The sequence below is a fragment of the Elephas maximus genome, chromosome 13, assembly GCF_024166365.1.
Source record: "Elephas maximus indicus isolate mEleMax1 chromosome 13, mEleMax1 primary haplotype, whole genome shotgun sequence".
Taxonomy (NCBI): Eukaryota; Metazoa; Chordata; class Mammalia; order Proboscidea; family Elephantidae; genus Elephas; species Elephas maximus.
In genome coordinates, this window is record NC_064831.1 from 26,760,151 (window position 1) to 26,787,125 (window position 26,975).

General features: G+C 39.1%; 1 protein-coding gene across 7 annotated transcripts in view; it reads right to left on the minus strand.

Moving 5' to 3' along the window:
• Positions 1-1,363: 1,363 nt before the first annotated feature.
• Positions 1,364-26,975, minus strand: part of GUCY1A1 (guanylate cyclase 1 soluble subunit alpha 1) — an 84,622-nt gene continuing 59,010 nt past the window's right edge. For 6 of the 7 annotated variants that reach the window (XM_049905218.1, XM_049905219.1, XM_049905220.1 and 3 more), the window contains 3 exons: positions 25,932-26,075; positions 15,198-15,352; positions 1,364-4,690 (listed from right to left, as the gene is read on the minus strand). In XM_049905218.1, the coding sequence (XP_049761175.1) occupies positions 4,489-4,690; positions 15,198-15,352; positions 25,932-26,075 (501 nt within the window). In that variant the 3' untranslated portion in view covers positions 1,364-4,488. Of the gene's footprint in view, positions 4,691-15,197; positions 15,353-19,269; positions 24,801-25,931; positions 26,076-26,975 lie in introns of those variants that run through there. The other variant, XM_049905224.1, reaches the window with a different exon arrangement.

A 26,975-nucleotide genomic window follows, 5' to 3' on the forward strand; every position in this document is an offset into this window, starting at 1 on the left:
GTATCTTTGTAACCATTACCTTGTGTTCATCCTTCATTTTCCTTTCTTGACAGAACCATAGTTTATCTTTGAATTTAGCATTGTCCCCAGTACACAGCAGGCATTCAGTAAATGCTTGATGGATGAACAAATAAAAATAAGTGAATGAGTCTATTAGTATTTAGAATCAAATTTTGTATTTTCTTACATCTAAATGGAACTAGGGACGGTGAGGCAAAATGGGGAGAAACACTTTATATTTCCCTTTCCTTCTTGATGCAAAAATCTTTAGACTTCAGTGTAACTATACTTGATTGATAAATACGTACGAATAGCTAATTTGTGCATTGGATCAAAAAAACAAGAAACCAGGCATGTAAATCCAATAAATTTAGAACACAAGGTGTAGCTCCCAGGATTCTCAGGAGACATGGGTTAAACAGAAAGCTATCCTGGGACAACTTCCTCCCCCACCCCACCCCCCATTATTTTGTTAGGGTAGTTAAACTGGTAAGAAGACACAGTATCCTTAGCCCCAACCCTATCTGTCCATTCTCTTCTCCTTCCTCAATTCCACTCTATACCACTTTGGTCTTTTACTTCCCTTGAGAACCTGTCCTCCAGGGTCTCTGCACACTGTACCACGGGTGGTTCGGATCTGAAAGTGTCTTCATAGCTTTTGCCCTCAGAAGTAGATAAGAAAAGGATTCCTTAATTTTCTTTTTTTTAACATTCAAGTTGTGAACTTAAACTTCACTGTATTAGGGATATGCTGTATGTCCAACTTGCTTAGGGTCCACAAGAATATTCCATAATTAATGAACCTTTGGAGGCTGGCCTGGGGAACCTATCATGGATGATTTTATTTCTCTGGAAAAATACCTTTTTATTTAGATAAAATGTCAAAATTTTAGAAAAGTTTAAGAAATAATACAAGGAACTTCCATATAGTCCTTACCCAGATTATTTATATTATACCCCATTTGTTCTCTCTGTGTGTATACACACACACACAAAGAAAATACTTTTTGAATTCTAATTAACTTACAAACTTTTAGGGCATAGATTATTTTCAAATTAGGGTCTGCTTCAATATTTGACAAAGAAGACATTTTATTTTATGCCTTTTGATTTCCGTTAATTCCTATTATTTTTCTCTATAATAAGGATTCAATTGCAGACAGAAAATATATTTGTCTCTATTTTTCTTGTAAGTACTTCTATTAACTTCATATAACTGTGAGTCTGTATTTCCCCAAGATCTATGGTACCCCCTAATAATAGGATATGTAATGAAACAAATTCATTTTTTTCAGGGCATTGGGGTATCATTTTGTAAATAGTACTCAATGTTTTATATATATATATGTATATATACACACATATATATATAATAGTATACTTGAAGTAAGGAGCCCTGGTGATACAATGATTAAGCTCTCAGCTGCTAACTGAAAGGTTGGTGGTTCAAAACCACCTATGGCTCTATGGAGAAAGACGTGACAATCTGCTTCCATAAAGATTAAAATTAAAAAAACCAAACCTCTTGCCATCGAGTCAATTCTGACTCACAGCAACCCTACGGGACAGAGGAGAACTGCCCCATAGAGTTTCCAAGGAGCGCCTGGTGGATTTGAACTGCCAATCTTTTGGTTAGTAGCTGTTGCACTTAACCACTACTCCGCAGCCTAGAAAACCCTATGGGGCAGCTCTACTTTGTCACATGGTGTCACTATGAGTCAGAAACAACTTGATTGCACCCAAGAACAATCACCGTTGGGATACCAGAGGGCAGTCAATACTGACTTTCTATTCCTGAAGTCACCATGAGCTAGTCTAGGGGATAATAGAGACGGTTAAAGAACTTTGAAAGTGAGCGATTTCTCAGAAATACAAATACTAGTTTAATGTATCTATGGCTCTGCTGATATTTATTTAAAAACCACAATGGTCACCTTGCTCTTGCTGTGAAGTTGAGCTATTTTTAAAATCAAATCCTTATCCCAACCAAACTCTGTAGGAATTTAGTTCTTCACAGAACTTAAACTGACATCATTAAAAGTAAAATTCAAGTGCCATAAAAATGTTCAGAAATTTCCATAATAATATCACTGCATCATTTTCTTCATCAATATTAAAAATCTCTCAAGAAAAGCACCAAGATATTTCAACGAGAACAAAAAATTCACAAATTTGTACTTAATGCCACCATAACTTGATTTTTAATACCTATACACGCTGAAGTGGTTAGCACAAACACCTAAGAAAGATACGCAAGCATCTGAAAGACCCACTAAACCCAAAGCAGTCTTATTTCCCTTATCTGAGCTTAGATTTTCTTATTGGAACTTTCTAGGACTTGGTATGGCAATGAAGGCTGTCTGCTGAAGTAGGTTCAGAGAACTGCTGAGTGTGTGCTATGGATTGAAGCATGTCCACAAAATGATATACTGAAGTCCTAATTCTTGTTCTGTGAATGAGATCTCTTTTGGAAATAGGGTCTTTCTTTGAAGACGGTATCAGTTAAGGAGATCATGTCAAAATAGGGTGGATCCTGATCCCTTCTGAGTGGTATCTTATAAAAGGAGAGAACAGACACAGAAGCAGTGCTCACAGGTTGAAGATGCCATGTGAATTCAGACTACAAGCCAAGGAATGCCAGCAAATGCCTGAGACTACCAGAAGCTGGAAGAGACAGAAAGGATATTTGTCTGTAATGGACAGGGAGAGCATGGCCCTGTTGAGGCCTTGAATTCAGACTTCTAGCCTCCAGAACTGTGAGACGGTAAATGTCTCTTCTTTAAAGCCACGCACTTTGTAGTGTTTTGTTATGCCAGCCTTAGAAAACTAAGCATATGTGTGTGTGCACGTGCATGTATGCAGGTACGAATCCTTTACTAAGTATTTTTTGGGAGGTTCCCGGATGCTTATTGTCCTCCTATGTTGCTTCTGGCTAAATTAAATTTGAATGGTATTACTGTATTTTAAAATAGTTTATAATAAGCTTTTTTCATCCTGAATACTTTGCTCCTATGATATCAAAATGAATTATTAGGAATTAAATTGCTAGTATGAATTAAAATAGCCTTTCTTTTTTTTCCAAACTAAAACCAAACAATGCTCCTACTTTATGTTACCTCTCCTAATTCCCTTTTATTCTTTGTCCTTTCTCCTTATAGAATTCAAGTCCTGCTTCTCTATCATTATGTTCTCAGACCTCTCCTGCAAACAGGAATTCCTAGGTGTATTTCCCCACTGGCCCTGGACAGCATCCACATTTATACTCTGCACCTCCCATTTTTGTCCTCACTGATGTCTGGGTCACTCACATAAACCTCTAACACTAATCCACTGAACTGAAACTAAAAATACCTAATCCAGTCTCTGTGAGTTTTCCTCACTTCAGTAAAAGCAAACAAAAGTGTAGAAAACTATCCGCCGAAATAAAATATTTTACTAAAATAAAGTAAACCTTCTCATAACATTTAAAAGAATGGAATGTATAATGGTCATTAAACTGCTACATTCTAAATTACTGATGAGAATTTGGAACCAAAAATTTGAGGGTAAGAATTTTTTGTATGGGTGTACATTCCGTGTCCTATTCTGACTCACAGTTACCCTATAGACAGAGCAGAACTGCTCCATAGGGTTTCCAAGGCTGTAATCTTTACTGAAGCAGACTGCCACATCCTTCTCTACTGGAGCACCTAGTGGGTTTGAACTGCCAACCTTTTGGTTAGCACCTGAGCCCTTAACCACTGTGCCATCAGGGCTCCTTAAAATAGCCTTTACCATCTATAAAATAAAAAAAAAAGTAATAAATGTTAAACAAAGGAAATATTTATTGTTGACACATTATGTTATGGAGAATATTTTTAACTTCCAGAACTAAAAATAATCACTGATATTTACAGAAGACTTACATTTATATTGCATCTAACCCATATTGGCTTATTTTCTAAAAGGAAAAATGAAAGTAAAAAGAAAAGAGAGAAAAAAACTCAGTCTACTTTGTTATATGTGCTAACAGTTACAATGAGAAAATGTGATAATAAAATGCACAGTTGGAAGAACTTACTGTATCAAAGACTAATTTCTATTCAAGAAACTTTGTTAAGGCAACACCATCACAAACACACTTTAATAACCATGGCACTCCACCAGGGCACAAGACTGCAGGCAACTCCATCACTTCGTACAGTTCACTACAATCACCAGGTATATGTACAATGTGTTCAACTGTGACTACAGGTAGTGATCGTTACATAACAGAAACTGCCTCAAAAAATCACTCGTTGAGGCTTTTTTTTTTCCTAACAGTAGAGTTGAAATACTGAAGTGAACATTTTTGTCATGTTAAGTGGGAGAAAAAGTAGATCTTGACTTACGCTACTGATATTTTAATACTGATCTTTAGCCATTTGCAATCTTAAAGTGCTTTCTGAGGTTCCAGACATACTCAAAAAGAGTCAAACCCCAAAGACTTATAATCAGGTATACATTTTGCTAATCTATTCCTGACGCTTTGCCTAAAAAATTGGCATTGCCATCTTCATTATCTTTCTTTTGGAACCATGGCTTTGAATTTGTTCCTTGTAGATAAGCATCAAGAAAATGACAGATTCCAGGAATTTCACTGGGGAAGTTTGGTGGAAGCTCCTCTCTCGATCGAGGGGTAAACACAAAACCAGGACAGTCTTTGAGTAACCTGAAAAGATTAGAATAAAAATATTAAAATTGAATACTAATATAAACATTTTTGTACTCAAAAGAAAAAGACAACATAACTAAATGAATATACCTGAGGATATTAATAAATCAGCCATTTTATGTGTGATTGGTGGGAAGATTCTAATGACATTAATGAACATCTTCACAGAAAAAGTACAATGGAGAATCAATTCACAGGAACAAGAAAATTCTGCAAACTAATATATTTCACTCACATTAGAAAAAAAACAATAATTACAATATACTTTTACAAAGATAAAACCTAAGTAACAATGAAATTCACAATAATGAAAAAACTGAAAACAATTCAAAGGCCTAATAATAGTAAAACAACACCACATAATTTGGTATAGAATAAAGACCTCCCAGCTTGAAAAAGATAAGGACAGCATTCATTTATTAGTTCACTTTATAAATATCAGTGAGAAGTCATCACGTGAAAGAAAAGCGCCATCAGTTTTCTGTAAGTTAAATAGATAAATTGATGTGAGAATAACTTTTGGATCTTTCAATAAAATTACTATGAATTCCAGTTAGTAGAACTCAAACAAGATTTAATTGTATATATTGACCCTCTGGAAACCCTGGTGGCCTAGTGGTTAAGTGCTACCACTGCTAACCAAAAGGTTGGCAGTTCGAATCCACCAGGCAGTCCTTGGGAACTCTACCGGGCAGTTCTACTCTGTCCTATAGGGTCGCTATGAGTCAGAATCAACTCAATGGCAGTGGGTTTTGGTTTTATTGACCCTCTATTTACTATCTTACAGTTGCAGTATTTTTTCTTCTTAGTGAGGTCTACCAAATTTTATTGTTACTTACTGCTTGTCTATGATAACAAAAACAAGTCAAACCCGTTGTCATCAAGTCGATTCCGATAAATCCATGTTAAATTCCGGCTCTTCTGATTAAGTTACTGGCTCCTCTTCTCTTCTGCTTTCCTAGCTTTCTATCAAATGTGAACTTAGTAAGAACTCTCTGTTCTATTAGCCAGGCCATGGGTTAAAAAGGTGGAATGGTTCTGGGCTCTAAACCAACTTCTACAGAAAATCATTTATCATATCTGCCCAACACACCACAGCCTTCTGCTCACCAGCCAATGATATCACGTGTAAATAAAACAGAATGATGGTGCTGAATTGAATTTTGGTTCCATGTACTGTAGAAACAAACTGAATAGAAATCTATGTCCCAAGAATGACTGGCCTTGAGGAGAATATAGCACATGAGTATTCTATTACCTAATTTTTATCAGTACATCAACTTGCAACATAATGAAAATGATGCTTTAGTCATGAATTCATAAATATTTTTGAGTGTCTATTATTTATACGGCAGAGTACTTGGTAATGTATAATGAAAAGGTATAGAACTGTATAGTATCAAAAGGATGAACTTCGAAGTCTGACGAATCTAGGTCTGAAATACAGAAACGTCATCAATTTACCAGTCTTTAAGATGGGGATAATAATAGTACATATCCCTGAATATTTTTGTGAAGATTAAATAGCTTTATTAAATAAAATTAATTAGATTCACATCACACCCATCATACTGGTATTAAGTCTGATAATTTCAGGCTTTGGAGAAACAGAAATCTTTACTCACTCTTAGTGGAACTTGTAAAACCAATTTGGGCAGTGTGTCTAGTAAAGCTGAAAACGGGGGTATTTTATGATCTGGGAATACCACTTTTAGGTAGGTAATTTAGAAACATTTGTACGATGACAATTATCAAATCGCTTTTTGCAATAGTGAAAAACTAAATATGCTGTAATTAACTGTTGTTAGAAGATACATTCTGGCTGATTCACATACTAGAATACGTATTATATTACACACACATATAGCGATGTTCTGGTTCTTGCTCATACTGGCTTGTCAGAGCGAAATGTCACGCATTCAGGAACTCTGCAAGCCAGTTAAAGACCGCTGGCCTGAAACAGGCCATGGCGGGAATATTTATACCATAGCAAGCAACAATCCCTCTCTTCCCACTGAAGCTGGTTTGACTATATTGTTGTCGTTAGCTGTCATCATGTCAGCCAGACTCATGATGCCCTCAAGCACTACTGAACAAAACACTGACTGGTCCTTCACCATCCCTATGATCAGCTGCAGACTGAACCATTGTCATCTACAGGGTTTTTCAGTGGCTGCTTTTCAGCGGTAGATCATCAGGCCTATCCTCCTGTCTTAGTCTGGAAATGCCACTGAAACCTGCTCAGCATCACAGCAACAGGCAAGCCTCCAGTGACAGGTAGGTGGTGGCTGCACATGATATGCTTTGGCCGGGAATCATACTCAGGTCTCCAACCTGGCTCTCTGGCGTGGAAGGTGAGAGTCCTACCACTGAACCACCATTGCCTCCATATACTACTACATTCCAAAAACCAAACCCGTTGTGTCCAGTCAACTCTGGCTCACAGCAACCCTATAGGACAGAGTAGAACTGCCCTATATGGTTTCCAAGGAGTGCCAGGTAGATTCAAACTGCCGACCTTTTGGTTAGGAGCCAGGCTAACCACTGCACCATCAGGGCTCCACTACTACTACGTTAACCCACTGCTGTCAAGTTGATTCTGACTCATGTCAACCATATAAGACAGAGCAGAACTGCCTATAGGGTTTCCAGGGAGCACCTGGTGGATTTGAACTGCCAACCTTTTGATTAACAGCCGTAGCTCTTAACTACTATGCCACCAGGGTTTCCACTACTACAGTAAAAAAAAAAAAAAGTAGGAATAGGTAAAATAAATGAACTAGATTTATGTGACTCATTAAGGAAGAGAACGAATTCAAGGTAAGCTGTAAAAGGGTATGTATCTGCTGACTGGGAACTATTTTTCTCTGACTTTATTTTCTTCTGGCAGGACCTAAATGAGAGTTACATTCCTAGCTTCTTTCTGCATATTTTCTTCCTGATAAGCAGAAGGGATACATCTTACTGGTGAGTTTGAGAGAAGATGCTAAGCATGCTCTATTCAGTACCTTCTGCTGCTCTCTTTGGGAGCCAGACTGTCTGCAAGGAGCCTGGTGTTATCAGCTACTCCTACAAAGCCTAAGCAGTATAGTGTCCAGCCTTGTCAGAAACAGGGACCAAAGGACCTTAGTTGTAGCTGTAATATTTTATTTCTTTTATAACATGGGGATCTGAAACAAATATGGCAGAATGGGTGTTGTACTGTTCATCTTTTCTGTGTTTGAAATATTTAATAATATAAAAATGTATAAAGCTATGTGATTAATAAATGAAATACATAAAACTATAAATTATTAATAAATAAAAGCGTGTAAAACTAAGTGATGGATAAGGGAATTAATTTTTTTCAATCTATGCTAACCTAACATTTCTTATTAAATATGGTAATTAAAATCATAACCTAAACTTAAATTTATATAAAATCGTCAACATTTACAAATGGCTTTAAGTACAAATCATGTGAAGATCAAACACCTGGTAAGTACTGTAAAGGATGACCTCTGAATACAAATCCTATGCTTTCTAAAGAAACTTACCAACAATTAGTATGTCATGGAGTCAGAGTTCATTAAAATCATCTATTAAAAAACTATCAGAATTTATAAGAAAAACAGATTGGAAAAATAAGATTTCATTTAGATGAAATCTTGATGACATGAAGATTCAAGAAAGGAAGAAACCAGTCCAGATGTCCTCATATGGTGGAACTTTTTTCTCTACACCTTCCCCACTGCTTCCCCAAACTACAGCATCAAATTTCCTATTCCTGTTACCTCTCCTATTTCCCCTTTACTCTCTTTGTCCTTTCTCCTTAGAGAATTTAAGTCCTGCTTCTTTTTTACTTTTTCTTTATTACTACGTTCTCAGACCTCTCCTGCAAATAGGAATTCCTAGGTCTATTTCCCCAGCTGCCCCAGACAGCATCCACGTTTATACCCCGCACCTGACGTTCTTGTCCTTACCGATCTCTGGGTCATCCATATAAACTTCTAGCACTAATTCACTGATCTGAAACTGAAAATACCTAATCCAGTCTCTGTCAGTTTTCCTTGCTTCAGTAAAAGTAAACAAAAACTTAGAAAATTATCCCCTAAAATACTTTATTTTGCTAAAAAAAAAAAACAAAAAAACTCTATATATGCAAAACATAGTATTTAAAAGATAGGAACATATAAAGGTCATTAGACAGCTACATTCTAAATTACTGATTAGAAACTGGAACTGAAAGTGTGAAGGTAAGAATTTTTTGCATGGGTGTGCGTTCTGTGTCCTACATTGCCGTGTTCTTGCTTGACATCAAACGAGCCATGTTTGACATTAAACAATTAGTCTACTATTTGAGAAATGCCATTCCAGACTTCAGTTTTCAACCAGTATATTGCTAATGATGCTCTCTGAAGAAATAATTATCTTTCATGTTTTTACAACTTCCAAAAGAGTCTACTGCTTGTTCTGGATTTTGAATAAAGCTAAAATTGCATCCTTATTTTGTAGTCCAATCAAATTGATTAATTAAATTTCACAAAACATGAGCACTTGGTTGAATTTAAATTATTTTATTCTCTAAGTTGTCCTATAATATGGAAGTAATGAACAATTTCTAGGAGAAAGCATTTTAAAATGGTATTAAAAGTCTTTCACATTAAGTATTTATTTACTGCCTAAATAAAGCATACTAATCCCTGGTGGTGTAGTGTTTAAGAGCTAGGTCTGCTAACCAAAAGGTCTGCAGTTCGAATCCATCAGGCGCTCCCTGGAAACCCTATGGGGCAGCTCTGCTCTGTCCAGTAGGGTCGCTATGAGTCAGGATCGATTCGAAGGCAACGGTTTTGGGTTTTCCCTCTAAATAAGCGTAAATATTTCCTATGTGTAAATAAACTCAAAATCCGTTTGCCGTCAAGTAGATTCCTATTCATAACAACCTTACAGGGCACAGTAAAACTGCCTCATAGGGTTTCCAAGGAGTGGCTGGTAGATTCAAACTGCTGACCTTTTGGCTAATAGCCGAGCACTTAACCACTGTGCCACCAGGGCTCCATATGAAAATAAAAGAAAAGCAAATTATTACTCAAGTTAATAAAACATGATAAAATAAGCTACACCATATTTGTCTATAAAAAGTAGAAATGACTTCAGAAAATTCACTGAAATTCAATAAAATCAAGTTAAGCTTTCATTATCATTCATATATTTGCATGTATACATATATAAACATGAGGAAAATGAAAAATATATACAATATGTTAATAGTTACTATCTCTGGATAGTAAGGTTATGAGTTACATTTATTTATTTTTATCGTGCTTTAGGTGAAAAGTTTAATTTCTCATACAAAAATTTATACACATTGTTTTGTGACATTAGTTGCAATCCCTACAATGTGACAGCACACTCCCCCTTTCCACCCTGGTTTCTGCGTCTATCCAATCAGCTCCTGTCCCTTTCTGCCTTCTCATCCCGCCTCCAGACAGGAGCCGCCCATTTGGTCTCCTGTGTCTGCTTGAACTAAGCATCACACCCTTCCTGAGTTATTATTTTATGTTTTATAGTCCAATCTAATCTTTGTCTGAAGAGTGGGTTCCGGGAATGGTTTTAGCTCTGGGTTAACACAGTGTGTGGGGCCATGGCTTTGGGGGTTCCTCCAATCTCAGTCAAATCATTAAGTCTGGTCTTTTTATGTGAATTTGAGTTCTGCTCCACACTTTTCTCCCGCTCCATCAGGGACTCTCTGTTGTGTTCTCTGTCAGGGTACATTTATTATTTCCCTTGTAATTTTACGATTTTATAAATTTTCTAAAATTGGCATGTGTTACTATTATAATCAGAAAAATATTTTATTACCAAAAAAAAAAAAAAAAAACTTTCTATGTCCATACATGCGTTAAACCTGTCCGTGCATTTTTAGGAATATTGCCAATATAGTGGCGCTAAGGATTTAAGTGATAAGCCTTATCCTATTGCTGGAAATAAATATCAAAATCTCATAAATCCTCAGTTGGAAGACCTGAGATCCTGAATTACATTTTGAGAGTAAACTAAATAATTAATATTCACAGCTCCTATCATGATCCAAGACCACTAGACTTTGAGATATGAAACAAAAGAAGATTTCTGAGTAAGTTTCATTTTATACTGCTTAAAAAGAATCAACATACAAGAGAAAAATATACCTTTTGTATTTGTTTTTGTTTTAAGGGTACATATACAAACAAAACAAAACAAAAAGACCTGTTGCTGTTGAGTCAATTCCAACTCACAGCGACCTTATAGGACAGAGTAGAACTGCCCCATATGGTTTCCTAAGAGTGGCTAGTGGATTCAAACTGCCGACCTTTTGGTTAGCAGCTGAACCCATACACAGACAATACCCAAAAAACCAAACCCACTGCCCATCGAGTCGATTCCAACTCATAGTAACCCTACAGGGCAGAGGAAAACTGCCCTATAGGGTTTCCAAGCAGCAGCTGGTAGATTCGAACTGCCAACCATTTGGTTAGCAGGTATAGCTCTTTACCACTGTGCCACCAGGGCTACCATATACAAACAAGGACCCCTCAATACATACACGCATACATATTACATTACTGAACATTAGGAAGCCAGCATAGTTATAATTAAAATGACTAACGACTGACTTTTAAAATAATGATCCCTCTGAATGTTTCCAAAGAGGGAAGAGTCATATCCTATGAATGCATTGATTTTTACCCCATCTGGTCTTATAGTTTGCCTGAGAAGACTATAGGTCAATTATCATTACAGCGATCCCCAGGGACCTTTCTAATTCTCATGTTATACTGAGTTATTTTCATATCAAAAGTTCTATGGTCAATCACTAAACACTTATTGCTTCCCTACTGTATTCCAGGTCCTGGTCTAGGATCTGGAATATTGAATGTAAACAACCAAAAGACCCAGGCCACAGGAGGCTGACATTCTGTAAGGGTGGGCATTCAATACACTCATAAACACATAAGGGATTTTCAGATACTTACATAAGCTGAGAAAATAATAAAATAGGAAAACGTGAGGGTGTGTGAAGGGCAGGTTGTTGCTCTAGCTATGGTGGCTAAGGAGCCTCTCTGTAAAAGTGGCCTTTGACTTCAGATCTAATTATGAGAAGGAGGCAGACATGATGATCCAGAAGGAAAGTGTGTTAAACAGAAGGAATACAGGTATTGTTGATTCAGGAAATTAGTTCGGCAAGTGTGATGAGCAAAAAGGAGGCTAGGATGGCAGGAGTTCAGTGAATGAAGGAGAAAGTGGAAGAAAATTAAGTGGCAGAGGCTGACAGGACATTGAGCAAAAGTGTAAATTTTATTCTGATGGCAATGGGAAGCCACTGGAGTTTTTTTAAGTCAGGAATGACAGCTCAGATTTATAATTTAGAAAGATAACCTGGCTATTGCATGGAGGGCGAAATGTGGGGAGAAGGCATGCAAGAAAGAAAGCCGGGAAGGCAGTGAGGATTATGCTGGTTTAGTTCAGGTGGGAGAGATACGGGTAGCTTGGCTTGGGCTGTGGCACTGAGGGGGGTGAGGAAAGATGTATTCAGGACACAGGTAGGTAGTTGCGATGGGCTGTGAGGGGGAGGAAGGAATGATCACCCTAAGGTTTACGGGCTGAGTAACCAGAATATGATGATGCCATTTAATGAGATTGGTAAAGCTTGGCTGGGCAGGAAGTGGATTTCCTTGTCCTAGTTTGATCATGTAAATTTTAATATATCAATTAGTCATTCGAGTAGAAATTTGGAATAAAATATATGCATCTGTAGCTCAGTAGAGAATTATGGGATGAGCTAGAGATAAAAATGGTGAGAATCAGAAAGAAGAGACAGTGGCGTGGGCAGAGATCTGGGCAGTCCATCATTCAGAGGTTTGGTAGGGAAGGAGTGCTGTTATGGATTGAATTGTGTCCCCCTCAAAATGTGTGTCAACTTGGCTAGGCCATGATTCCCAGTATTGTGTGGTTGTCCACCATTTTGCGATCTGATGTGATTATCCTATGTGTTGTAAATCCTAACCTCTATGATGTTAATGAGGCAGGATTAGAGGCAGTTATGTTAACCCGGCAGGACTCAATCTACAGGATTAGGTTGTATGTTGAGTCAATCTCTTTTGAGATATAAAAAAGAGACTCAGGCAGAGAGGAAAGGGACCTACCACCAAGAATGAAAAACCAGGAGGGGAGTGCATCTTGTTTTGGACCCCCGAGTCCCTGTGCTAAGAAGCTGTTAGACCAGGGGAAGATTGATAACAAGGACCTTCCCCCAGTGCCCACAGAGAAAGAAAGCCTTCCCCTGGAGCTGGCTTCCTGAATTCAGACTTCTAGCCTAATAGACTGTGAGAGAATAAATTTCTGTTAAAGCCATCCACTAGTGGTATTTCTGTTATAGCCGCACTAGATAGATAACTAAAACAAGTACTAACAAAAGACACTGAGAAGGTATAGCCAGGGCAGTAGTGAGAAGCCCAGGTGAGTGTGATGTCACAAAAGCCAAAGAGGAAAAATGTTTAAAGGAGGGAGTTCTCAATGTATTTAATTGTGACTGAGATGTTGAGCAAGATGAGGAGAGAGAACTGACTAGGATTTTAGCACAGTACACCGATGATGCTAATAAGAGCCATTTCAGTGAAGCCAGAAAGGACTGAAATGGGTTTGGAATGGGAGGTGAAAAAGTAGAGGCAGTAGTGTAGACAACTCCTTTAAGGAGTTTTACTGTAAAAAAGAGAAGAAATATAGGATGGTAACCGGAGATGGACTTGGAAACAAGGAATTTTTTTTTTTAAGAGGTTTGATAGTAAGATATGTTTGTATCCTGACCCCCCCCCAAAAAAAAACCCCAAACCCATTACTGTCAAGTCGATTCCAACTCATAGTGACCCTACAGGACAGAGTAGAACTGCCCCGTAGAGTTTCCAAGGTGTGGCTGGTGGGTTCGAACTGCTGGCCTTTTGGTTAGCAGCCTAATCCTTAACCACTACGTCACCAGGGCTCCTGTATCCTGATAGGAATGATCAAGCCATCAGACAGATAAACTGATCATAGAGCTAAAGGGGTTGTTTTCAGGAGAAGTGTTCTTGAGAGGAAATGGCAGTTAGAGCAAAACTGCAGGGTAAGTCTCAGAGAGAGGTGGGGACAGCTGGCTCATTGTAACGGGGCGGGGGGAGGTAGAAGACAGCGATTGTTATTGTTAGTTGTCATGGAGTCAATTCCAACTCATGATGACCCCATGCGTGCAGAGCAGAACTCTAATCCATGGAGTTTTCAAGTCTGTGACCTTTTGGAGAGGTACCCTGGTGGCTCAGTGGTTAAGCACTCGGCTGCTAACTGAAAGGTTAGCAGTTTGAACCCACCAGCTGCTCCATGGGAGAAATTCATGACAATCTACTTCCATAAAGAGTTACAGCCTCATAAACCCTACTGAGCAGTTCTGTCCTATAGGGTCATCATGAGTCAGAATTGGCTGGACAGTAATAGGTTAGGTTTGGTTTTAGACATTTTGGAAGCAGGCTGTCAGGCCTTTCTTCCAAGGTGCCTCAGGGAGGGTTCAAACTGCCAACCTTTCAGCTAGCAGTCAAGCCCTTAACCGTTTGTGCTACCCAGGGACCCCTACAAGACAGCTACTGGGGTAGCTATGTAGATGGAATCTGTGGTGTGACGACGGGCTAGTTCTTTCCTAGTTCCATCTATTCTCATTGTGAAATATGAACCGAGGTTATCAGCTGAAAGGACTGGAAAGAAAAGGCCGTTGACGCTGTAAGGAGAAAGACGGTGTGGGAGAACAGTTATCTCGAGAATAGGAAAGCCAATTTGCTTGATTTTTTAAATTTTTTTTAAATTAGCTGTCATAGGGATCTGGAAAGCTTAGTGGTTGCTGAAGGGATTTCATTACAACTGGAATTTTTTTTTTTTAAAAAAGATGCAATTTTATACAGCAGATATATTTTTACCCCTCTTAAATGGGCTTATTTTCTGGTTTAAGAATGGATAAGTGGTACCGAAACAGTAGATTTTTATTGACTCAGGCTGCCCACTGCATGCTGTCAAGGAGTTGGTTAAAATAGAGGTTCCCCTAATGCTAGATGGTATGCACCCTGCTTTTACTGTGTTAACATCTGCTGCCAGGCCATAACACTCCACAAACTTGGCAATGTGCTTTCTAGTCTCCCTCTGGTAAATTCTTTCCTGCTGAAGTACTAGGAACATTAATACATGCTTTTAAAAGAAGAATTACAGGGGAAGATAGGAGGTCTGCCAAGGATCACAGGTGGGCTATGCATGTCCCAGGAGAGCTGCTCCCATGAGATTAATGAGTAGTTAAAAAAAGTTTTTAAAAGCTTAAAAAAAGTGAGGGTGACGAAAGTTATTGCTTCTCTTTTCTTTGAAGATTATCTAAGCAAGAACCCAAATTACAGGGAATGAAACAAACCAATGGAAAAAAGTGACAGTTGCATATAAACAAAAAGAACAGATTCCAGGTGCTTAGTGCAGGCAGTACCTGTAAGTGGTTGGACTGACATTGATTTTCCGTGGGATACTGCAGGACTCAAATTTGTTAGCCAGGGTGACATTGTTTCCAAAGAGACAGTAGCGGGGCATTTTAACTCCAACAACCCCGGCAAAAACCGATCCAGAGTGCAGTCCAATTCGCATCTGAAAGCAAAGCACAGTGTTCCCGGTCACTGGTAAACACTTTCCACTTGTCACTGCTGCTTAAATGTCCCATTCTAAAGCACTTTACCATGCACCCTCACTACACTGCCTTCCTTCCTCCAGTCTCCAGCCCACTTCCCTCTGCTCTTCACACCCAGTTACAAATTACAGGTGTAGAATCAGTAATCACACCTCTTAACTCTCTTGTGTTTGTTACATGGATGATCTTTATTTCACCCATCTTCAACACTGGAAACAAATTTCTAAATCCACCTATGCCAGCAGCCACCTAAGGAAGTGTCTATAGGTTTGTATAAACTACCCTGTCCATCGAGTGAGATGAGACGTAATACCTGGGCTCCAGGAGTTGTTTCCCAAAACCCTGACAGAGAATCTAGACCTAAGGATAAAAATTGTAGTTGTTAGGTATTTTGTTTTAAAAGAAATTTATGCCAAAAACCATCCCACTATTCAAATGACCAACTGGAGAAAACCAAAAAAACCAAACCTGTTGCCGTCGAGTTGATTCCGACTCATGGTGACCCTATAAGACAGAGTAGAACTGCCCCATATGGTTTCCAAGGAGCATGTGGTGGATTTGAACTGCCGACCTTTTGGTTAGCAGCTGTAACTCTTAACCACTATGCTACCAGGGTTTCCGAAGGGATTGTAATATTTAAGCAGAAAATGGCAGAGGAAGCAGATAGCTGGGTTTCCTTAGGGCTGTGTGAGAAGAGCCAGTAAACCAGCTGCCTTCGAGTCAGTTGTGACTCATGGTGACCCCACATGTGCCAGAGCAGAACTGTGCCCCCTGGGGTTTTCAGTGGCTGATTTTTCTGAAGTAGATCACCAGGCCTTTCTTCTGAGGCACGTTTGGGCAGACCTGAACCTCCAACCTTTTGGCTAGCACCAAATGCATTAACCATTTGCACCACCCAGAGACTCTTGTATGACAGTACAGTGACTCTACACACTAAAATGGAAATATGAACTCATAAAACCACCAGTTACGCCACTTACAGATATGAGAGAGTCTGGAAAGTGTAGGGGTAAAAGCTTAGGAATTCTGAATGTTATCAGTGATTTGCAGAGTCACTGAGAATGTTATAAACTAGGATCTCCAAGAAGATCTGAGTACTTGATGATCTTAGACGAGGCACACTTTCTTAAATTACTGCTATCACAGAACTTGTTAAAGTGGGGGTACTTTAAATGACACTCAGACAAAAGACCGTGTTCATGTTTTTAAGCTCTATATTTAGTTGATTGTTTTAAAGTTTTTTTATACATATACATTTTAAACAAAGGTCAAGTCTTCAGTAGTTAGATGAGATTTAGCAGTCAGAAGACTCTAGTGCTACCTAGTTTTAAATCTAATTTAACTACTAGAAACTTCACAGAATCATTTACTTTTAAAATGTAAAACTTACAGATTTTATAAACCATTCAGACAAAAACACTAGATTATGAATAAGAGATTTAATTTCTAAACCAAACTCTACTACTGACTTTCTGTAAGTCTCTTTATTTCCCTTTATTCAATTACAAAATGAAGAATTTGATATTTTTAAAGTCCTTTGTCACTATTTCACTCTAAACTGCAAAACTTAGACGTCTATTTCATCTGGCTTTTTCCTCTTTAGGAGAGTATAATTTTTGCACATTTAATAACTGGACCAAAAAAAAAAAGTTTCTCCTGCCCATAAATATCATCCACAATTTTAGCACAAAATATTGAGAAGTTTTTGCTCTTTCTGGGCACTCTTCTGGCTTAAACCAATTTATCTCTCTATACTTAGTTACTCTAGCTTTTTATGATAAATTTATCTCAGCATTTAAGTTTTTTTTAGTTTGTTTTGTAAGTAACATATAAATACAGTCTCCTCATAAAAATCCAAACAATGCAGATGAAGCAAATGCCGCTCTTTGTTTCCTCCCATGCCACTCTCCCGCCTTTCCCCCATCTAGTTCTTAGTCTTACTGTCTTTCCCCAAGTTTTCTCATTGGGGCACGTTTCAAATTTATGAGCAAGAATTGATCTAAGAGGTAGGGTCAACATGGCGCCCTAGACAGATATACCATGCCGTCCCTCTGAAGTGAAGACAAGAAAACTGAGTAAAACAGATACAGTCAATCCTGGAACCCTAAGCATCAAACGAAGGAATAAAGAACTAGATCAAACACCAAATGGAAGAAGAAACTTATGGAAAACAGAAAATGAAAAATATGGAGTGGAAGTCCCCTGCCAACTAACAGGGCACAGCATCGCCATCTTGGGACAAAACCATTAATGACCCATGCGGTATAGTAAGGCAACTTCATGGAGCTCCCAACAAGAGACAGAGCGCTCAGTAACCAGAGAAACACACTTTTTCACCACTTGCCCCTCTAGTGAGGAGAAGCAAGAACCCTCCCAGCCCAGCTACCCCACTGCAAAGGTCCACAAATAAGCCCCCCTCCCCGGGGGCCTGCCCTGCCCCCTCCCCTCACATAGCTTTCTTAAAACTCTCTCTTCTTTCTCCCTCCCACCCAGCCATATAAACCACCTCCCCCATTCCCGCAGTTCCCCACTGCGCCACCATGGCCAGAGAGACACCAGTCCACTGCCCCTCTGGGTATGCCCTGCCCCCATTGTTGGCTCCCACCACGCTGCCATTTTTTTTTTGTTCCCTTTTGCTTTTTCTTTCGCCCTCCCACCTAGCCTCTATACCACCTCCTTTCACCTCCTGCTGGACCCCTGCTCTGCTGTAGCTGCTTGAGTCATCAGCCCACCACCATACTGGGTCCACCCCACCCCTGCCTGCCAGCTCCTGCGGCACCACAATTTTTTTCTTTCTCTTCTGTCTTTTCTTTCTGCCTCCCACTTACCCCTTTACATCACCTCCCAACCCTTTCCACTGGCCTGCAGTTCTGCCCCGTCTGCAATTGTGGGCCCCCACTGCACCACCATATTTTTAAAAATTATTAATTTTCCTTTTATTTCTTTCTCTCTCCCACCTAACCCCAAACATCACCTCCCCTTTTTTAAACAGGCCCATGGGGTCCACTCCACCCTCACTCAACAATCACCATCACACTGCCATTAAAAAATATACATTATTAATTTTTTCTTTTTTTCTTTTTCTTCCATGTCTTTCTCCCTCCCACATAGCACTACACACCACCTCCCTCACCTTCCTGCCCCTCGAATGGCTGCTGAACAGTGGGAAGCCTACACCACTCCCAGGACAAAACTCCTGCCAATCTGCAAGGGGCTGTGAACGCTCCCACATCACTGGAGCAACATCAGGAGGCAGATGGCACCCACCCCATCCACCCTCAGCCACCTCGCTAAACCAGCATCACTGAAGCAGGCTCACCCTAAATGTTGCTGCCCTGCCCACCTGGACAAGGTGGTGAGAGCTATTGTGCCCACAAATGAGCAAGCAGCAAAGCACGCCCCGCATGCCCACCCTGACATATCAAAACAAAGCAGGACAAAGCAAACAAACATACGATCAATCAACAAAGGAAATAATACCTTAATGTCTTAGAGACAGGAGACAATATCAAAACATACATAAAAGCAGCACAAGATAGCTCCAGTAAGTGAACAAAATAAAGAATCATATAACCTTCCAGCAGATGAAAAGGCAGTAGAACTACCTGATACAGGATTCAAAAGACTAAAATATTTACGGCTCTCCAAGAGATTAGGAAAGAGATCAAGGAAAACACAAAGCCCAGCAAAAAAAAAAAAAAAAAAAAACAGACAAAATCATGGAAAACACAGACAAAACCAACAAAAACATAGCTAAAAGCTCTAAAAGATAAACAACAAAATTTCAGAAATGGAAAATGCAATAGAAGGTTTTAGGAGAAAATCTGAAACAATGGAAGACAGAGTCATTGAGATTGAGGACAAATACATAGATGCCACTTTGTCTGAGGGAAAATCAGATAAAAGAAAGAAGAAAACCTAAGAATTATGTGGTACACAATCAAGGGCAAAAATTTGTGTGTGAGAGAGTTCCTGAAAGTGGGGAAATAGAAAACACAGAGGAAACTGTTGAAGATTTGCTGGCAGAAAACTTTCCAAATATCGTAAAAGACAAACAGCTGACTACCCAAGAAACTCAAAGAACTGCATATAGGACAGACCATCAAAAAAGTCAAAAAGACATGTCATACTCACACTTGCCAAAACCAAAGACAAAGAAAGAATTCTGAGATCAGCTAGAGAAAAACAAAAAGTCACATACAAAAGAGGAAACAATAAGACTAAACTCTGATTACTCAGCAGAAACTATGCAGACAAGATGACAATGGGATGACAAATATAAAATCTTGAAAGAAAAAAAAAATTGCCAACTAAGAATGTTATATCCTGCAAACTCTCTCTCAAATACAAAGGCAAACTTAGGGCGTTTCCTGGCAAAAGAATGAAAATGAGAATGAGAAACACAGAGTGGACGTCCCCTATCAACATAATCCTGCACATAAATAGAACAAAATAAAAGAATCACATTATCATCACAATTGACACTGAAAAGGCATTTGATAAAGTCCAACACCCACTTCTGATAGAAACTCTCAATAAAATAGAATAGAAGGCAAATTCCTCAACATAATAAAGGGCATTTATACAAAACCAACAGCCAATATCATTCTTAATGGAGAGAGGCTGAAAGCACTCTACCTGGGAACGGCAACAAAACAACAATGCTCTTTATCATCACTCCTATTTAACACTGTGTTGGAAGTCCTAGCTAGAGCAATAAGGCAAGAAATAAAGAACATCAAATTGGAAAGGAACAAGTAAAACTATCCCTATTCATAGACAGCATTGGGGTGGATTCATGGATGATATGATACTCTACATAGAGTAACCCAAAGATTCTACAAGAAAACTACTGGAACTAATAGAAGGATTCAGTAGAGTAGCAGGAAATGAGACCAACACAACAATTCCTACACAACAACAAAGAGAATTTCAAAAAGGAAATAAAGAAAACAATATCATTTGTAATAGCCCCTATCATGGACTGAATTGTGTCCCCCTAAAATATCTGTCAATTTGGCTGGGTCATGGTTCCCTTGTATGATTGTATAATTGTCTACCATTTCATCATCTCATGTGATTTCCCATCACTGTGATGTAATACAATGGATTAGCAGCAGTTACACTGATGAGGTCTACAAGACCAGATAGTGTCTTAAGCCAATTTCTTTTGAGATATAAAAGAGAGAAGTGAGCAGAGAGACATGGGGACCTCATACCACCAAGAAAGCAGCCCCAGGAGCAGAGCACATCCTTTGGTCCTGAGGTTCATTTGCTGAGATGCTCCCAGCCCAAGGGAAGGCTGATGAGAAGGACCTTCCTCCAGAGCCGACAGAGAGAGAAAGCCTTCCCCTGGAGCTGACACCCTGAATTCAGACTACTAGACTGTGAGACTTCTCTCAAACCCACCCACTTGTGGTATTTCTGTTATAGCAGCATTAGATGACTAAGACAGATGGTATCTCATGGTAGTTTTGATTTACATTTCTCTAATGGCTAAAGATTGCGAGCTCCAATGTAACTGCCATCTCATTACATCATAGTAACAAGATTTACAACACATAGGGAAATCATACCAGATGACAAAATGGTAGACAATCATACAATACTGGGAATCATGACCTAGCCAAGTTGACAGATATTTTCGGGGGATACAATTCAATGCATGACACCATCTCACCCCGACATTACCAGAAATAACAAATGCTGGAGAGGTTGCATGGAGACTGTAACTCTTATGCACTGCTGGTGGGAATGCAAAATGGTACAACCTTTTTGGAAAATGATATGGCACCTCCTTAAAAAGCTAGATATAGAAATACCATATGACCCAGCAATCCCACTCTTAGGAATATATCCTAGAGACATAGACACATGCACACTCATGTTCACTACAGCATAATTCACAGAAGCAAAAAGATGGAAACAACCTAAGTGTCTATCAACAGATGAATGGATTAACAACTTATGGTACAGACACACAATGGAATACTACACAATGATAAAAAAAACAATGATGAATCTGTGAAACATCTCACACCATGGATGAATCTGGAGGACATTATGCCGAGTGAAGTCAGTCAATCACAACGGGGCAAACATTGTACAAGATCACTATTATAAAAACCTTAGAAAAGGTTTACGTACAGAAAAGAAAAATGAAAACAACCTCTGATGGTTAAGAGGGAGGGGAGGTGTGAGGAGGGGAAATCGGTAACTAGATGGTAGATAAGCGTTAACTTTGATGAAGGGTAAGACAATACAGAGTACAGTGGAAGTCAGCACAGCTTGAACAAGGCAAAGTCATAGAAGCTTCCTAGACACATTTAAACACCTTGGGGGGCCAAGTTCCTGGGGCTAAGGGCTGAGGACCATGGTCTCGGGGACAGCCTGTTCAACTGGCATGACACAGTTCATAAAGAAAATGTTCTACAACCCACTTTGATGAGTAGCATCTGCGGTCTTAAAAGCTTGAGAGTGGCCATCTAAGGTACATCTATTGGTCCCACCCCATCCGGAGCAAAGGTGAATGAAGAAAACTAAAGACACAGGGGAAATATTAGTCCAAATGGACTACATGAACCGTATCAGGCTGAGCCCAAAAGAGCTAAATGGTGCCCTGGCTACCACCATCGACTGCTCTAACAGGGATCACAATAGAGGGTCCCGGACAGAGTGGGAGAAAAATAAAGAACAAAATTCATATTCACCAAAAAAATAAATAAGAAGACCAGACTTATTGGTCTGACAGAGCCTAGAGGAACCCCCAAGATTCTGGTCCCTGGATACCCTTCTAACTCAGAACTGAAGCCCCTCCCAAAATCCACCTTTCAGCCAAACCTTAAAAAAAAAAAAAAGATTTTTTTTTTTTTTAGAACAAGCAATAACACACATGAGGAACATGCTTTTTAGCACTATCAAGTATATGAGATCAAATGTGCAAACCCGCCCAAAAGCAAAGACAAGAAGGCAGGAAGGGACAGGAAAACTGGACAAATGGACCCAGGGACCCCAAAGTGGACAGGACATAGGGAAGAGTGCTGACACATTGCAGGGATGGCAACCAATATCACAAAACCATTTGTGTATAAGAATAAGAAACTAACTTGTGCTGTGAGCTTTCACCTAAAGCATGCACACACATAAAAAGAATTTATGCAAAATTTCAAATACACGTTACTCCCTGAACGCATCCACTAATCTCTTGTCACTGGAAACAGATTTGTATGTAAAAAACTAAAAGGCAAAGAGAGAATTCTGACAGTCTCCCAGTAAATGCATGAGTGGGAACCTGCTAGGGAATTTTGCGTTTGCAGACCACTTTTGTCATACATTTGTCACAGCCCATTTGATCAAAGGCTGCTGGGAATAGGAAAGGAGGAGCACCAGAAGGCTGTTTGCAAGTTCACTTACCATTTACAGACTTTCACTGCTAGATTCAGTCCCTGAGCTCTGTTAGCAGTCCACCTGAAGTTTTCTAAGCCTGAGTGGACGGATATTAGCGAGGAAATCAATAGGAGTAAGCGAGCAGACGGATGATTGGTGCTTGTGGCATACTGAGACAAGCATAGAGTTTGTAGAAAAAAAATTTTTTTTTTTTTTAGTCTTTCACTTTGATTCCATTCTACAGGGTAAGACACAGAGAAAATCAGGGGTTTGAAGCCAGGCAGACATGACACCTGTGGCAGCATGAGCACCTTGACTACCGGTGTCCATCAGTAAAATGTGGATTTTCTTCATGTTGTTATGATGGTTAAACGAGACGGTGTTAAAATCACAGCATACTCCCCTCCCATACACATTAATGCTTCTCTATGGAGCACTGGTGGCTCAGTGGTTAAGAGCTGCCACTGCTAACCAAAGCTCAGCAGTTCAAATCTACCAGCTACTCCTTGGAAACATTATGAGGCAGTTCTGCTCTGTCCTATTGAGTTGCTATGAGTCAGAACTGACTCAATGGCAACGGGTTTGTTTTGTTTTGTTTTCTTATCTGCTATACTCTTCAATACTGCCTCTGTGATGTTTCTTGGTCAGCTCCTATGCTATTCAGATATTTCCTAAGACCGTAGATTAGTAGATATATAAAGGAATGTTCAACATATCACTTTACAGATTGCTAAAGTTCAAGTACTATTATCCAGGTAATTATCTTTCAGGTTAACTATAAATAATTGCTAAATAGAAAAAAATACATTTCTACCAATAATAAAAATCATGCCACAAATACCCTACCCCAAATATATACATCTTAATTACAAAAACATGGTTATGTGAAAATCACTGGTCTTACTGTCAACAATCTGAGTATGTTTAACATTTACTTTGATGCTATGAGTTCTTTCACACAAAAAAAGAAAGAGAAAGAAATACATAATTCTACTCTGGAAAAAAAGTGATTATGGAAATTAGGTCTGCAACAGTCATATGCTGAGGTGGTTTTAAAAGATGGTTACAAATCTTTGACACTTTTCCTATCTAGACATGGGATCTAAGTCTCCTCCCTTCTGGGCAGGCTTCTGCCTGCTTTGACCAACTGAATAGAGTAGAATTGTTCTTGTGTATCTTTCAAGACTAGGTCATAAAAGGTCATGCAGCTTCCACTCATCTTGTTTGCTGAGACATAAGCCACCCTGTAAGAGGTGTGACTACTCTGAGGTTGCTATGCTTGGAGCACCCATGTGTCCGCACTTGGGCAGGCAGTCCTAGCTGAGCTTAACCATTCAGTCACTGCCACCAAGGGATCAGATATCTTCAAGTGGATCCTCCAGCCTGAAGCACCCCAATCACAACTATTCCTGTTACCCTCAACCATTTGAGTCTTCCCAGCTGAGGCACAAAACATTGTGGAGCAGAGACAAAGGATCTCTGCCGAGCCCTGTCCAAATCCTAATGCCCAGAATTCATAAGCATAATAAAATGTTTGTGGTTCTACATCACTAAATTTAAGGAGGTATGTTACATGGCAATAAATGACTAGGGCAACTATAACTTAGGCAATAGTTTGGGAAGGCTTAGATGTATGTTTCCTACGAAGGTTCAAGAAAGCCAAGGCTAAATCTCTAAATATCATAGCTTAAATATTTTTTCTTTCATTTTTCTTATATACAGGTGTCTTACTCATCTAGTGCTGCTATAATAGAAATACCACAAGTGGATGGCTTTAACAAAGAGAAATTTATTATTTCACTGCCTAGTAGGCTACAAGTCCAAATTCAGGGTGTCGGCTCCTGGAGAAAGCTTTCTCTCTCTGTCGGCTCTGGAGGAAGGTCCTTGTCATCAGTTTTCCCTTGGTCTGGAATCATCTCAGCACAGGAACCTGAGGTCCAAAGGACTTGCTCTGCTCCTGGTGCTGTTTTCTTGGCGGTATGAGGTTCCTAAGTCTCTGCTTGCTTCTCTTTCCTTTTACCTCTTGAGAGATAAAAGGTGGTGCAGGCCACACCCCAGGGAAACTCCCTTTACATTGGGCCAGGGAGACCTGAGGAAGGGTGGTGTTACCATCCCACCCTAATCCTCTTAACATGAAATTACAATCACAAAATGGAGGACAACCACACAGATACTGGGAATCATGGCCTAACCAAGTTGATACACATATTTTTGGGGGGACATAATTCAATCCATGACAACAGGATAGGATTCTATATTACTTCAAAGAACCATTTCTGAAGGTCATCCATTGAGGACACTTCTATCAAAAATTAAATGGCAGATTCACTACAAGTGGGACAAATAAAGATAATCTGCTCATGTTCTATCTATTAAACCAATGCCTAGCATATTAATCTCATTTTCCCCCCAATTCAATAAGACATTATTCTACGATCTGGCTCATGCAGAAATTCTGGAATATAATATGACTTGGAAAATATTGGTAGGTCAGCTGTCAACATCTATTCTAGTACAATGTCCTCTCTTGAAGGAGTTAGAAAATGAAAAAGTATATTTTCCAAACTTCCTTGAAGCTTCTAGATGAATTTAGAATGCATGTTTTGTCAATCAGAAGCATTGGCAAGAGTTTCGGAAGGTAGGATTTCAGCTGGGACTGCACTTCTGTTGCTTCCAAGTGAATACATCTGTGGAAGTCTTTGGTTTTTCCATGGCATGCTTAGCAGAGAGTCCAGTTTCTAGCCACTCATTTTGTGAATGTCGTGGTATAGTTTATCCACTGTCTAGTTCAAATTATACTGGGTAGAGTTTTTTTCTGTAGCCAGTGGGACAGAGAGCAACTTTCTGAAACGAAAAATTAACTGATTGCGGCTACAGTGGTACAGTTCTGGAGCCAGCTTCCAGATCATAGGGAAGGCAGTGGCTGGGAAGTGTTGCTTTGGGAGCATTTTTGAAAGCCCAACCAAGAGATGGCTTCTTCAGTCCTCTCGATGATTCCGTGAACCCCTTAATTCCCTAGAATAAATTTATTCCTGCTTAAACTAGTTAGAGAAGATGTTACTCTCTGCAGTGACACACTGGCTGATGCACCAGAACTAACTAATAAACATTTGCTCTAATGATATCTCCTGGACAATACACCATGTGTCTTACCTTGATAGGTTCTCCATGGGGAGACATGACCTCATCAGAGAGCTCCATCATCTTCAGGGCCATCAGTGCTATCTGAACAGCATGAGTATCACTTTCTTTGTGTAATCCTCCAGCTACACAATATGCATCGCCTATGGTCTCCACCTAAACACAGCAGATTTTCCATATTATAAAAGAAAACTCAAGAAGAGTCATAGCATAAATCATAGAGCAGAAATTAAGAATCATACAGAAGAAATTTTAGTGTTTAGGACCTATGGAAAATCAAGTTAAATAAATTACTCTCCGAAATGGCTTTCTAGATCATGTACCTAATTGAATCCAAACACTCTTTCAGGGAATTCAAAAGGTATGGACGCCTGACGCCAGGGACTGCTCTGAGAGGCAGCACAATCCTGTGTACACAGCACCAGGTGGCTTCCACTCCCAGACTTGCCACCTACTCACCATACTATTTAATCTCTTTTTTTCCCCTCACTGTGTAAAATGGCATTTGCAAAACAGATGATACATTTTGGATTTATAATAAATTTGTTAAAGGTAATGGGATAGATTACTGATTTTACATTTCCTCAGCATAAAATATAGTGTTGTTATAAAGTCATTATTCAATAAATGTCATATTACTATATTAAGAATATTAAAAAAAAAATTTTTTTTTAAGAATATACAATGTAAAATTAAGACATCAGTAGTTATACAAGTAAAAGAGTCATTTTCTAAAGGACTTCTGGGATTCTCAAGCACTTTTATGTGTCTACATGAATGTTAGTCACAAAGTTTGGAAACCATGATGTCTAACCAGAAGATAAAAACAATGCTGCTTGGAAGGCTATTGGAAATAAAGCTACTATATAAATTCCAAGTATTATTATTTTCATTACAGGAAATTTTTACTTGTCTGTTAATACTGACTACAGAAAGCTATTAAAATAAAAACCCAAAACCAAACCCAGCGCCGTCGAGACGAGTCAATTCCGACTCATAGCGACCCTATAGAACAGAGTAGAACTGCCCCACAGAGTTTCCAAGGACTGCCTCGTG